The sequence below is a fragment of the Perognathus longimembris genome, chromosome 4, assembly GCF_023159225.1.
Source record: "Perognathus longimembris pacificus isolate PPM17 chromosome 4, ASM2315922v1, whole genome shotgun sequence".
NCBI lineage: Eukaryota > Metazoa > Chordata > Mammalia > Rodentia > Heteromyidae > Perognathus > Perognathus longimembris.
Window position 1 is genome coordinate 51801250 of NC_063164.1, and position 15636 is coordinate 51816885.

At 40.7% G+C, this 15636-nt stretch overlaps 1 protein-coding gene across 1 annotated transcript in view; it reads left to right on the forward strand.

Annotated features, from left to right (window-relative positions):
- Slc25a12 (solute carrier family 25 member 12) overlaps positions 1 to 15636 on the forward strand; it is a 98085-nt gene that overhangs the window by 80153 nt on the left and 2296 nt on the right. The window contains exons 14-17 of the mRNA XM_048345249.1: positions 9081 to 9221; positions 11706 to 11844; positions 14665 to 14823; positions 14932 to 15022. Coding sequence (XP_048201206.1) covers positions 9081 to 9221; positions 11706 to 11844; positions 14665 to 14823; positions 14932 to 15022 — 530 coding nt within the window. The remainder of the gene's footprint in view (positions 1 to 9080; positions 9222 to 11705; positions 11845 to 14664; positions 14824 to 14931; positions 15023 to 15636) is intronic.

The window sequence follows — 15636 nt, forward strand, 5'->3', positions numbered from 1 at the left end:
GTTGTTGTTTTACTTTTCAATTCCCTGTCATCTGTGGATGCTGAATATCTTTTTATGTGTTTATTGACAGTTCATATATTGATTGACTGTTCTTTTCTTTCTTTTTTTTTTTTTTTTTGGCCAGTCCTGGGCCTTGGACTCAGGGCCTGAGCACTGTCCCTGGCTTCTTCCCGCTCAAGGCTAGCACTCTGCCACTTGAGCCACAGCGCCGCTTCTGGCCGTTTTCTGTATATGTGGTGCTGGGGAATCGAACCTAGGGCCTTGTGTATCCGAGGCAGGCACTCTTGCCACTAGGCTATATCCCCAGCCCATCTGTTTTTTTCTTAATCTAGTTTTCCCCTAGGTTATTCCTATTTAGCATCACTTTTAAGTTCTTTATATAACATGCATATGGTCCTTGATGAGATATATGTTAAGAATATTTACCCCAGTTGATGAATTTTCTTCATGGTGGTGTTTGGGGTGGTTTTCTAAAAGAAAAAAGATATATCTAGAAACTTAAGTGGATCACATCCATAATCCTAGCTACTAGGCAAAGATCAAGAGGATTATGTTTAAAGGCCAGCACAGACAAAAAGAGAGACTCTATCTAAAAAAAAAAAATACAAAGAGCTGAAGGCATGGCTCAAGTGGTAAAGTGCCTTCCAAACAAGTGCAACCCCCACCCCCCAAAACCCACCAAAAAACCATAAAACAAAAACAAAAGCTTAAGTGTCCTTTTAAATTCACAAAGCAGAAGGTTTAAAAGCCTAATTGGCCTCACCTGTATGGACTTTTTGAAGGTCTCTCTAGTGAGTACATTATCTTATTGTTAAACTTCAACCAGGAGGCCATTTGCCACTTACCTGATGATCCATTACCATTACCTCTTTGAGTGTGTGTGCTTCTAAGTTTATGAATTTGGATTTTGAGTTTCTCAGCAATGGTTAATATAATTCTCTGTATTACAAATGATTTTCCTCAACCTCAAGTGAATATACTTTCTTTTTTTTTCTCAAATTTTTATTATCAAACTGATGTACAGAAAGGTTACAGTTTCATACGTTAGGCACTGGATACATTTCTTGTACAGGTTGTTACCTTGTCCCTCATACCCCCCTCCCTCTTCCCCCCTTCCCTTCCCCCCCCACACGGAGGTGTTCAGTTCACTTACACCAAACAGTTTTGCAATGAATATACTTTCTGAAAACATTTTCTTTCCTTTCTGTCTCATATTTAGACTGTATTCTGTTCTCACATGAATGCTCAAAAATTCAGTGATAGATAGGTACACAGTGAATTTGACTCTTCCTATCTTAGCCTATTCTCTCTGCTCTAACAAAATACCTTAGGTTATGTAATTAATAAACAACAGAGCTGGGCACCTGTGGCTCATGCCTGTAAGCCTTGCTACTCAAGCTGAAATCTGAGGATTGAGGTTCAAAGCCAGCCAAGGCAGGATAAATCCATGAGACTCATCTCCAATAACTAGCCTTGAGCACAAAAGCTCAGGAACAGCACCCAGATGCTGAGTTCAAGCCCTAGGTCCATCACATGCACACACACATGCAAACTAAACGATATAAATGTATTGTTTGTATGTCTGATTCAGATGCAGAGTAGTGAAGGCTGCTTTCTGACTCCAAGATGGCCCCTTGTTGCTACATCCTCATATGGAGAAAGAGTGAAGGCAGCTCCTTTTAACCTCTTCTAGAAGTGAACTAATCCTGTCCATCAGGGCAGACCCTTCCAACATAATCTCCATGGGTTGTGCCTCTTAATACTGTCACATTGGTCAGTAGGGTTAAACAAATTTGAGGAGACACCAACATTGACATTATAGCCCTTCTTTTATCCTAGTTATATTTGTAGTTTTCTTGTTTGTATCTTGCATTTACCATTCTGCAGTAAACATATTTTAGTTTATTCCTTTTAAATATCTGCAACTATTTTTTTTTTTTTTTCCAGTCCTGGGCCTTGGACTCAGGGCCTGAGCACTATCCCTGGCTTCTCTTTTGCTCAAGGCTAGCACTCTGCCACTTGAGCCACAGCGCCACTTCTGGCCGTTTTCTATGTATGTGGTGCTGGGGAATCGAACCCAGGGCTTCATGTATATGAGGCAAGCACTCTTGTCACTAGGCCATATTCCCAGTCCTCTGCAACTACTTTTTAGAAAGAACTAGTACACTGGAAGTACTAGCACAAAAGCATTATAAAATGTTTGGTTGATGGTCTTTAACACACTGTCCCAGTTTCTGTTGAGTCAGTCCTAGTGACAACTAATTCTGTGATTTTTACTGGTTTGTATGTGTTGTAGGGAGTACAGCTGATTCCATCTTGATTAGGGAAACATGGTAGGAAATGTTGGGGGCAGTAGATTAGGTCAACCTGACCCCAAAATTCTGCTTCTGTAAATGGCTTACTTGTTTATTGCTTGCTCTACCCCCTGCGTCAAGCCCTTACATCTGTGCTATGCTTTTACCTTTATAAACTCCAATTTGAGGACTTCTTGGGGTCATGGTGGCAGCTCCTGAGTCTGTACTGTGTCCCTGGCCTGTCAGTTCGCTTTATGCTTCCCCAATAAATCTATCTTTTTGCTTGAGACTGTCTCTGAGTGGTGGACTCTTGGAGGGATGGGAACTCCCCTCCCTTGAACCCCCTAACATTTCTTACCCTGTTAACATATGGGTATTTTATTTTATTTCATTGCCAGTCCTGGGGCTTGAACTCAGGGTCTGGGTACTGTCCCTTAGCTTCTTTTGCCCAAGGCTACTATTCTACCACTTGAGCCACAGCACTACTTTTGGCTTTTTCTGTTTATGTGGTCCTCAGGAATCGAACACAGGGCTTCATGCATGCTAGGCAAGCACTCTACCACTAAACCACATTCCCAACCTTGTATGGGTATTTTAAATAGACATATTTTGTATATTTGTTTAAGTTGCTGGTATGGCCATAAAGGAATTGAAGTTAGATTTTCATCAGTAAGGGACAACTTTATGGTCAGTTACTTTGGTTGGGCATTTTGTGGTTAAATAGAACTAATTCCAAACAATAGAAGACAACAGTCCAGAAAAGAAAGAAAAAAAAAGGAAGAAGGGATGGAAAGAAGAAGGAAGGAAGGAAGAAAGGAAAATAAAACAGGGCCTTGACATACGTGGGCCCCAGTTCCCAACCTTTCATAGAGCTTGTCCCTGGGGTCGGCTTGTGAGGGCAGAGGTTGGACAGGCCTCATCCTGTCTGCAGCTCCTCTGCCTCGGGCACATTGAAAGGCCTGTGACATCTCAGTGCTAATGTCCTTTTCCCATCATCTTTTTCTGTGCCTTAAGTTGGTTTGTTTTCTCATTAAAAAAAAAAAGTGATACAGTTTTTGCATTCTTTCATTTCTGTTACATGGGAAACCCTCATTCCAAGAGGAATTAATTCTCTTTTATCTTTTAAATTCCATTCTATGACAGTAACAAAAACACCAACTTAATACTGAAAAATTAAAGGATCTGAGCCTGCATTTCATTAAGAAAAACAAGCAGCATATTTCATGAGGGAAATTTAGCAATTTGAAGGATTATAAGCTAATTTTGGTGATTTGTTGAGTAAAGAAAATTACCAAACATATTGAATGGAATAGAATGATATTACTGTAAATTTATATGTAAGTTTCATCATTTACCAAAAGCACTAAGATGTCAAATTTTGCAATGTTCATTTAAATCTATGTCTGTTATTTTGAGCAGGTTAATTACATTCCTGTGATTAGAAACTTAAAATGTACACTAGGATATGCTATGAAAATTATTCTAGCTTCTTAGTTTCTCTTTCTAGGATGGAGCTAAAATTTTTATCTTTTTTTTTTTTTCATTTCACTTAGCATTTTCTTTTTTTTTTTTTTCTCAAATTTTGATTTTGGTCAGTGTAGATAATTTTTCACATGTTTACGATGAATATGTAACTATTATGTTAGAAGTAAATTGGCATGAGTCTGTTAAATTTTAATTATTTATTAAAAGCATGTGTTTTTACTTTAATACTTAAAAATTACTTAAGAAAGTACTGAAGTAGAAACTTAAATATTTTAATTTTGGGGTATGTGAATTATTTGCTTAATATTTTTTGTTTAAAATTTGCAAACAGCTGGGCACTGGTGGCTCATGCCTATAATCCTAGCTTCAGGCTGAGACCTGAGGATTGCAATTTGAAGCCAGCCCAAACAGGAAAGTCTGTGAGACTTATTTTCAATTAACCACCAAAAAGCCAGAAGTGGAGACATGGCTCAAGTGGTAAGAGTGCTAGCCTTAAGCACAAAAGCTCTGGGATGGAACCAAGGCCCTGAGTTCAAGCTTCAAGACTCCTCCCTCTGGTTTTATTTTTGCAAACAGCATATTTGTGTCGATATAGGTAATATTTTTTCATTGAAATCAGCAGTCTTGGGAGAAAGAATACCTATTCCCCTGTATTTGTTTCTCAGAAGGAAAACAATTAACAATATCAGTGATAGTATCATAATCATTCTATGGTGCTGGTGCTGTATTTCTTACCAGTGAAATTGAACTACTTTCAGATTTTCCTGCCTCTCCCTCTGTCTCCAGTTTAATATAAATGATATAGTGGCCAATCAGGAAGTATTAAGAGAGCAGTGTGGATATATGTTTCCTTCTAAGATTTGTGAACATCCAAAGTTTTAGACAAATTAGATAGCAATCTTTACCATTTTAACAATTACTCAATGTTTCTGAATAGGCTTTGCCTACATGCTTCTAGACCTGTCATAAAGTTGAAAAACAGTTGGTTAATTTTAAAAACATACATAAACTATAAAATTGCAAGAAGTGCAGTAGAGTGTGTAAGATGTGAAACATACTCATAGATGTGTGCCAGGCTGCTGTGTCATTGTTTGCATACTCCCTTGCCAGATTAAGTGTGTGATGATGTCCAGCTCATTGTTGGAATTTACTATGTGTACTAGAAAATTAATCCTCAAAGTGTACAATTAATGTAAATGCTAATGGCTTTCTTGTGCTGGTCCTGGGGCTTGGACTCAGGGCCTTCACTCTGTCCCTGAGTTTTTGTGGTCAAGGCTAGCATGCTCCCACCTGAGCCAAAGCTCTACTCTAGCTTTTTGTTTTGGTGGTTTATTGGAGAGAAGAGTCTCATGGATTTTCCTGCCTGGATTGGCTTCAAACCTCGATCCTCAGATCTCAGCCTCCTAAGTAGCAAGACCATTGGTGTGTGGCAATGTGGTTGTGTTTTTTTAAAAAAATATTTGACAATGTATTGATTTTTAAATTGAAATATGATAGATGTAAACATTAAATCTTGAGACATTTATGCAGAACATTTTCCCCCACACATATCCAGATGTCTTTCAGTTCAATTGATGACAGTTGTTAAATTCTTCACAAGGACTTTTCAAAACTCAGCTCTGTAATGGAATGCCTGATAGATAACAATGAGGACTATTACACATTTACTTTTGTGTTTTTTTTTTGTCAGTTGTGTGTCTTGAACTCGGGCCTGGGTACTGTCCTTGAGCTCTTTTTGCTCAAAGCTAGCACTTTACTTGAGTGAGCCACAGTGCCATTTCCAGCTTTTTCTATATATGTGGTACTGAAGAATTGAACCCAGGTCATTGTGCATGCTAGGCAAGCACTCTACCACTCGGCCAAACTCCTGGCCCTTTTTTGACTTTTGTAAGTTCATACCCTATGTCTTTGTTTTTTAATTGATATATAATAATGCATATTTTTGTCATGTCATTTTCTTTAAAAAAATTGTTATTATAGAGGTGATGTACAGGTCTGGGATATAGCTCAGAGGCAAAGCACAGCACTTGCCTAGCAAGTACAATGTCCTGGGTTCTATCCCCAGTACAAAAAGGAAAACTACAGTTAAAGATGATGTACAAAGGGATTACAATTAAGTAAGTCAGGTAAAGAGTACGTTTCTTCTCCTTCTCCTCTCCTGCTCCTTCTCCTTCTCCTCTCCTGCTCCTTCTCCTTCTCCTCCTTCCTCCTCTTCCTCCTCTTCCTCCTCTTCCTCCTCCTCCTCCTCCTCCTCCTCCTCCTCCTCCTCCTCCTCCTCCTCGTCCTCCTCCTCCTCCTCCTCGTCCTCCTCCTCCTCCTCCTTCACCTACTCTTTCTCTTCCTCCTCCTCCCCCTCCTCCTTTTTCTTCTTCGTCCTCCTCCTCCCTTGGTTTGTTTGTTGTTTTTTTTTTTTTTGCCAGTCCTGGGGCTTCAACTCAGGGCCTGAGCACTGTCCTTGGCTTCTTTTTGCTCAAGTGGTACTGTGGTACTCTACCACTTTTGGCTTTTTCTGTTTATGTGGTACCAAGGATTCAAACCTAGGGCTTCATGCAGGCTAGGCAAGCACTCTATCACTAAGCCACATTCCCAGCTCAAGCGTACATTTCTTTTTGGATAATATCACCCCTTCCCTCTCTCCTAGTTTTTCCCTCCCATCCCCACCTACAAGTTGTATAGTTCATTTTCAACTTAGGGTCTAGTGAATAGCATTGCTGCATTTCTTTACCCTTTATTCCTCCATTTCTATGCCTCCCCTTACCCTCCCAAAGACATACAAATGGACAAATAGAACAAAAAGGAAAGAAAACAAAAACAGCAAAAAAAAAAAAAAAAAAAAAAAAAAAAAGAAAACCTCTTGTTTTCATTTCCAGGAATGTGAATGTATTTGAAAATGTAGTCATGACCCCCATCAAGTGTACTGTGGTAATAGAGTTTTAGTAGAAAACTTGTTACTTGAGCACTCAAAAATTTGAAGAATTGTGAAAGAAGTGCAAATCTCAATAAAAAGGCAATTATTTTCAAAAGGGCTCATAGCTGCTGGAGTGGAGAGGGAGCAGATAGGATTGGAGAATTGGGTTGGGGTATTCCTGTTCTGCAGGCTGTTATAATTTACTAGTGGTTTAAAATATTAAAAAGCTTTGTATTTATTTAAATATAATGTCCACATTTAACACTCAGCACCAAGCAACCAACACTGTCTAGTGATGACCAATTTGGGGGATTATAAATTAAAATTTAGACTTTTTTTCTAAAAACCTACTTTCATTTAGAATGCAAAGCACTTTTCCCTAAAGATAGTCTTTGCTGGCATTATTTAAACAATAGGTTTCTAGGAAGTAGTAAACTTTTTCAATTAGTTTGGTCTTTAATGCTAGCTATAGGAGCAATTACTTGGATTATCATTTTAACATAATTTTCACCCAGCAATCCTTTTGAAAGTATTGTGTGCTTAGATTGAAACATTGAAATGCTTCCTTCTACCTGCAGTGCAACAGATTAAAAGAGAAAGAACCACAGCAAATCACCATATAAAATTGGGTCACTGCATTGTTGGGGGACCTGTGCACCAGTGGTCTGGAGTGTCAAGTTGGGGAGTTACTGAAAGGAGAGACAGAGACCGAAAATTGCTGTTCCTCCCTGTTTGGTGGATAAATAAGCTGCCCTGTGAAGTAAGGCATCTAGTCAGTGTGGGCAATTGTGGATGTTGAAAGGAGTAAGGTCAGGACTGGAACCTAAGTATTTGAGGGGCATTTAAGCTTCAGAGTGGTCAGGAAAATGGGCTGTGCCATTGTACTGTCCTTTGAAGAGTAGTCTGGAAGAGTTGTAGGATTAGATACCTGAACCAGAATGTAGGTGAAGGTAGAGTGTAGAAGTGCCATTGAAGGTTGTGTGTGTATTTTAGGTGCTATAACGGTTTTATGCCTTTGGAATTCCAATGCCCCAGTGAGGTATACATTTCTTATTTTCTAGGGTTGTGCATTGCAATGTAGTTATGATTATATAATATGGTTGTGACTATATGAATGATTGTGAATAGTTATGGTTATGCATTATCGATAGCCACAGTTTAAAATGAACATGCACAAGTGTGATTTTCTCATTTCAGAAAAGGTGATATTGTTGGATACCAGGGTCTCCCACTTGTAATCTTAACTACTTAGTGGCTGATCTGAGGATTGTGCTTCAAAGCCAGCCTGGGCAGGAAAGGCCCTGAGATCATCTCCGATTAACCACCAAAAAGCCAGAAGTGAGACTACTGTGGTAGAACAATAGCCTGGAGCAAAACAAAAATAAAAATCAACACAGAACGCTTAGGGACAGTGCCTAGGCCCCTGTGTTCAACCCCCAGGACTAGCAAAAAAAAAAACAAAAAAGTGTTGTTGTATTTTTACTTTCATATATCCATAGTCTCTTTCTCTCCCTCTCTCTCTCTTTCTCTCTTTCTCTTTCTCTCTCACACACACACACACATACACACACACATACACATCTGTCTTTGTTATAGAAACCAAAAAACTGCTACCAAAAGGTATCGGTTCTGTTAAGTATTCTTCCCTCTACTAGTTCTCAGACTTCAGATGCAAATAAACTTATTATCCAGATTCAGATCTGTCTCTCACCACTAGAGTGTGGAATGTGGCTTTGATCTGAGGGTGTTGTACTCAGGGTAACTAAATGTCCCATTTCCTAGCTCTGCCTTGAAGAGTTTTTCTGGTTTTATCTTGCAATGATCCTGAAAATTATCTTTCTAAATTTCTTCCTTTTGTGTGGGTTAGCTGTGTGCTGGTCTTAGAGTTTTGCTAAGCTTATACATTTTAGAGTTTGAGCCAACTGAAGGCTCCATTTATGTTAATTGGGCAAGTGACTAGGCTAAAGAGTGATTGCTAAGATGAGCAAAGAAACATCTCCAGACTGGAATTTTAGCTCCAGCATGTAAAAGATAAGTCTTCTAGGATTTTTTTCCCCTCACACAGAGCCCCCCCCCCCCCACATCTGGACTCACTTTTGTTTTCCAATTGGGGTTATTCTATTTTGAATATGCTTGGGGTGCTCATTGAAAGTATGCTCTGAGAAATAATCTTGATACTTGAAATAGAAACAAACTCAATCTGACCTAAGACAGACTTTGGGACCATCTCTGTTAACCTCCCTGAGCATCAGGCATAGTAAAAAACTTTCCTGAGAAAGGAAAATATAAAGATGGTCAGAATTACAGTTGGAGCTTGTATGGTTTTCTCTCTGTGTTTTCACTGGCAATCTGGCTCTGATGTGGAAATGGTGTCTCTTCTCCCTTGCCTGCAGGCTGGGGGCTCTCAGGTCATCTTCACTAACCCACTGGAGATAGTGAAGATTCGTCTGCAGGTAGCAGGAGAGATCACCACTGGACCCAGAGTCAGCGCCCTGAATGTGCTCCGAGATTTGGGACTTTTTGGTCTCTATAAGGTGGGTAGATTACTGTGGGCTGTTTTCTCCCCCGCATCCCCCACAGTTTGAGAAGCAGTCTTGCTCAGCAAGGCATTTGTATGATAGGAATTGGGCTACCGGAGCACATGAGTGTTGGCCTGTTATCTCCAGCTTTTCCAAAAGCTGCTCCAGAGAGGCCTGCCCTCCACACTCACAACCTTTTGGAGGGGAGGGGCTGGGGAAAGTTTCTTTAATGTTCCTTTTGGATTAATTTAAGACTTCAAAATAGCCTTATGTTTATTTTCAGTCTAGTTATCTCTATTGATACCTTCCCAGGAGGAGCTTTTCTTTTTCTCTTTGTCTTAGCATTTGACCACAGTAAAACAGTAGTAGAGTTTGGCAGGATTCAGGTCTTTTAAGAAGGTAAGTGGTAGGATTTGTCAGGACTGAATTCCATTAAAAAAAAGAAAGAAAGAAAAAGAAACCCATCGGGTACTGGACTTTAGCAAGATGCCAGTCAACAGATTCCCTCCCTGCAGGTATAGTCACTCCCATCATTACACATCAGATGTAATGGAGCAGAAGCTATTATTTTTCTTAAACAAGGAAGAGTATTTCTTTCCATTTCTTTGCCTGGTGTAAGGGGGAATACTTAAATTTAGCCTTAATAGGCAACCGTGTTTCCACAGCATCTGATTTGTTTATAGATCCACCACTGCAGAAATGTGTAAATTTGCTTCTGTAGCTGCAAATTCAAAATTAGAAATGGTCTAGATTAGAATCATTCAGCCACAGGGCTCTCTGGATATGGCAGTACAAGCAACCAATGGCACCTATCTTGAGAATGTTTTGTGCCCACTTTGCTCCTTCCTGCCCACCACTAATTCCCATCCCTTTTGGAATTACCTTTGAGAGACCAATTTATATTCTTCCTCTATTCTTTGATTATTTGGAGTCTTGGGCTTTTTTTTTTTTTTTTTTTTTTTTTTTTTTGTCTCTTCAAAACAGAGCTGTTAAGAAAACAGATGTCAGGGTCCCATACTTCCCTGTCTAGGTGCAGCTCTGGGCAGTGAACTAACATGAGCCACTGACAAAGCGGAGGAACTTGTGTTCATTGCAATCTCAGGCACTGGGACAAATACTCCCTCTGTTGTTTACTGCTCCCGTGGAAACCTTCTGCAAAATTATTTGTCTGTGTTCTTCCCAGCCCTCTGCTATTTAGGACATGGAAGGATGAAAAGGAAAGATCTGTAATTTCTTTTCCTGCATTCCCAGAATAGTTACCCTCTTTCAACCTCTAGATTTTTACCTGACACTTCCAAGGCTCTAAATGAATATATATTTGCTAGTTTTTTTGGTCTGCCTTCACTAGTTGCTTAGGAATCAAGACATTATTGTTGGTGTTTGAAGTGCCCCACTCTCCTCAACTTCTTTCCCATATCAAAGCCAAATAAAACAGGTTAACATTCAGGTTTGAGAACTGATTTTTCAATTAGTTCAATTAAGAAACTGAACCTAGGGCTGGGGATATGGCCTAGTGGCAAGAGAGCTTGCCTCATATACATGAGGTCCTGGGTTCAGTTCCCCAGCACCACATATACAGAAAACGGCCAGAAGTGGCGCTGTGGCTCAAGTGGCAGAGTGCTAGCCTTGAGCAAAAGGAAGCCAGGGACAGTGCTCAGGCCCTGAGTCCAAGGCCCAGGACTGGCCAAAAAAAAAAGAAACTGAACCTAGTTCAATGAATTTATAGTTTGTTTAGCAATATTAACAAGTTGTAGAGGTTTATAGAGCACAGTGCTTATAGTAATATTATATATTTAAGATTTTGAAGTTGTGCATAGAGTGGTACATACTTGTAATCTCAGCATTTTGGAAGCTTAGGCAGGAGGATCACAAGTTTGCTGCCAGCCTAGATTTCATAGCAAGTCAAAGCTAGATAGTGAAACTCTATCTTCAAAAAAAAAAAAAAAAAGTCAACAGGGACTGGGAATGTGGCAGAGTAGAGTGTGGTAGAGTACTTGCCTACCATGCATGAAGTCCTGGGTCCAATTCCTCAGTACCACATAAACAGAGAAAGCCGGAAGGGGTGCTGTGGTTCAAATGGAAAAGCGCAAAAAGTAGCTCAAAGACAGTGCCCAGGCACTGAGCTCAAGCCCCAGGACTGCCAAAAAAAAGAAAGAGAGAAAAATCCACAGCAAAAACAGTGTAGATAAACAAAAAATAAATTGGGTAATTTAAAAATCCCGAATCTAACTGGAAATGCCAGAAAACTATTGGTTGTGAGAATACTGTTGTTCAGTTACTAAGGCTGGCAGTCCAAGATCCACCTCCTTTTGCAAGCTTTGGGCCTCATAGGTTGCCTGTGTCCCACTGGTCCACTTCCCCACCCCCGCTTCCCTTCCATGTCAGTTCTAATACTGCTTGAAGGACATCTCAGGCTTGTCACTGGCTCCCCCTGGATCCCAATGGTCACTCACACCTTGTTTACACACTGTTTTGCACTATTTCCTCACCATATGACAGGGTGCCAAAGCGTGTTTCCTCCGAGACATTCCCTTCTCTGCAATCTATTTTCCTGTTTATGCTCATTGCAAACTACTTCTGGCTGATGAAAATGGACACGTGGGAGGTGTAAATCTCCTTGCAGCTGGAGCAATGGCAGGTAACTAGAGATTTTTTTAACCCAAAGAATCTTCTCATTCTCTCTAAGAAGTTCAGAATCTCTTGGACTGAGGATGTATCTCAAATGGTGACCTTGATTTTAATTCCCAGCATGCTCTCCTTCCTCCCCCCACCCAAAAAAAACACAAGATAAGATCTGTATGTACTTTTCCCTTTACTTCTGGAAGAGTTATTGTTTGTATCTGGCTTAGTTAAATATGATTGCTTTTTCTCCTTTGTGGGATGTGCAGTAATTCTGATGAGAGTTAATTACATTTGCATAATGTGGATAAACAACTTAATGCAGCTTAGCAACTTGGAGCCAAATTAGATCTGCCCATCTAAATTGGGCTTTCATCATTAACATGCTTCTTAGCCTCCCATGCCCCTGAAACCTTGGGTGCTGCCCAGCAAAGCATTAAGGTAGAAGTTCTCATCAAATCAGTTGCTTTGTTACTCCTCACGCAGATGCACAAGTCCAGCATGCCCTTACTTTCTTTCTCTGTATATTGGAATCTACCTGGTTTCTCTCAAAATAGAGCTTCCTAAATTTTTCTCTCCCCTTCCCACCATAACCTTCACCAGACCAGAGTGGTGCATCTCAGCAAGCCACCCTGAACTAGAATTTTGTTACCCTTAACATTTTGCTTTTGCTAATGGTTGCTTGTATAAGTTTTACCCTCTGTACTAGGCTGGGAACTACTTGAGGGCAGGAATTCCATTCTTACTCTTCTCTTCCGTATGTGGCCAGTATAATCATAGAGTTCAACAAAGGTTCATATTTCAGAGATTCCATCTGAAAATGGCATCTCACAAATGCTAGAAGGTACTAAGACACCTACTGCTGATCTCCTGGGTCTAGACTTCGTCTTGATTTGTGAAGTTCCTGACTTGGAATAGAAGGAGGAAGGAAATAATGTGTGTTTGCTTTCCATACCACTTGTAATGTGTTGTTTAAGGACCCAGTATGGCTCTGAGCTGGGCTCATGGTTCCTGTTTAGCTCTCATGTGGTGGCTTTATTCCCTTCTAGTAGCCTTGGCTAAGCAGCAGGACAGTCTTATTATAGCTAGAAGTGTGGAGTGCTTAGTGTGTTGAAGCCCTTGGTTTCTGAGGATATTGAAATGGATGTGTTGTTGTTATTCTTATGTTTGGTGATTTTGGATAGATGATTTGTGATGAATAAAAACTCCTCAATGGAATCCTGGCTTACTCAGGAGTTTTCAAAGCCATGTCTCATAACCACCAAAAAAAGCTAGAAGTGGAGCTATTGTTCGAGTATTAGAATGCTAGCCTTGAGCACAAAAGCTCAGGGACAGCACCCAGGCTGTGAGTTCAAACCCCAGGGCCAGCAGCATGCGCCCCCCCCCCCAATAAATAAATAAACTCCTTTACGTTCAAAAGCGCAGCACTCAGGAAATGAGGCAAGAAAATCATAGGTTTGAGGCCAGCCTGGGCTATATGTTGATTTTAAGCCCAGCCTGAGTTGCACAGTGACATTCTGTTTCAAAAACACAAGGGAAAAAAAAGCAGCCAGGAGTAGTGTGCATGTATTCCATTCCAGACTTCAGGGGACTGAATAGAGAGGCACAGAGCTCAGCATGGGGTACATAGCAATGCCTTTTTTCAAAAAGCAAAAAATGTTCAGTCCTTATTTGGGTTCCAGCAAATCCTTGTCCTTTTGCATTTGCCATTTTGGTTAGCTGAATGTTGAAAGCCAGTATAGTTGCCTGCTCAGTCTGGGCACGGGTTGTTGATCTAGTGTGTCTTACCAGTCTCTACACTTTAGGTGAGGCCAGTCTTCCCTGCAAGCTTTTCCTGTGTCTTCCAACCAGCAGCAAAAAGCAGTCAGGGAAGTCCGTGTAATCAGAGCCAGGCATTTGCCAGTGGCTGCTTCGCTGGCCAGCACTGAGAACATTCTGAATCTTACCTCCAAGGCAGGCAATTTACTGGTTTCATCTGAATAGGGTGCAGCGCTTGCTGGAAGGGAGGTATTTGCATCATTTTCTAACAGAGCCCCCCACAAAGCCACCGGTTCCATCTGCCCAGTGATGATACAGTGATATTTAGGTCAAATTGAATTTCTTCCCCACGGGGAAGGTTATGTTGCTCCATTGTGTCCCGTTTTGTTTTATAAGTAAAAGGTGTGGTTGTGAAATCCAGCTCTGTGTCCTGCTGCTGATCAATCTCAACAGGACCCCAGGGAGCTCAGACTTAGGGGTGGATGAAAGGCCTTTTGATGATCAACTCCCCTGTTGTTCCTTAACTGCTTGCCTTGCTTCCTTTTGCTCCAGTTGTAATGACTTCTGTCATGTAAGCATGTCTGAGAGGAGTAAGCCCCTCCAACAGGTGACTGGTGATGAATATTACTCATCTTGCATGGGACAGAATGCTTGGCAAGAATCAGCATAAACACGCTTAGGGCCAGATGCATTTGGCAGTGCCATTATATATCACACATGAAAGTTCTTATATCTAAGGAGAAAAGAAGTGGCAATCACTGAAGCTGAACAGGAACATTTGGGAACTGTCCTGTCAACACTCCTGTACTTTTTCTTTTCCCCTCTCCTAGTTCTTTGGGAACTATGTAATTTTTTTTTTTTTTACTCCAGATAGAAAAATAAAATAATTTTGCCTGTTTACACTAAAGCAGCTAATAGGCTCCTAAATGCCCTCTTTTCCTGTTAGGACCTAGAAATCTACTTGAGGAGTTCGGAGTTGCCCTCAAGTGGTTAAAGTTGCATGTTGTGTTGTTGGATGTTAGTCGGAGTTCGAGCTGTATGAAGTGCTGTGGATGAATTAAATGTGGCTTTCTCATGGAAGGTGTGCCTGCTGCTTCTCTGGTGACCCCTGCTGATGTCATCAAGACAAGACTGCAAGTGGCCGCCCGAGCCGGCCAGACAACATACAGTGGTGTGATTGACTGTTTCAGAAAGATACTCCGGGAAGAAGGGCCCTCCGCATTCTGGAAGGGGACTGCAGGTAGGGGCCAGAACCATACAATATGGCCCTCTTGCTTGAATGTCAATGGTTGTCTTTGCCACAGTCATCCTACGTTAAGTCTACCTAATCCCCATCCCTCTTTTTCAGCTCGAGTGTTTAGGTCTTCTCCCCAGTTCGGTGTTACTTTGGTCACCTATGAGCTTCTGCAGCGGTGGTTTTACATTGATTTTGGAGGCCTGTAAGTAAAGCTGCTCAACAACTTTACAAAGAAATGACAAAAACAAGTTCTGTTTTAAAAGGCATTTTTGGATCTCTTAGAAAACTGAAGAGACAGAATTCTTTAAGGCATTTAAAATAGTGGGCTTAAAACATCACTGTTAAAACAGCATGACCTAATGCAGAATAGTAAACAGCTATCTCAGGATGGTTTAGGAGGATATGTGAATGTGGAATGTAAATAGGGAATGCTATGTGAATAACTGTCTTTTTTAATGTAAGCATTTACTGAATTTTATGAAACTAGTTTGTTATTATGTGGGTTCTGTTATATGATCTGTTCACCAGAAATAACCTTGATGTAGTAACTAGTAACATTTTGGCAAATTTTCATTCAATGATCTAGGCCTTTTTGTACCTCTGATGTTTCATTAATTCACCATCATTTCTTTTTTGGGGTGGGGGCAGTCTGGGCCTTGGACTCAGAGCCTGAGCACTGTCCCTGGCTTCTTTTTGCTCAAGGCTAGTCCTCCACCACTTGAGCCACAACGCCACTTCTGGCCGTTTTCTATATATGTGGTGTTGAGGAATTGAACCCAGGACTTCATGTATATGAGGCAAGCTCTCTTGCCACTA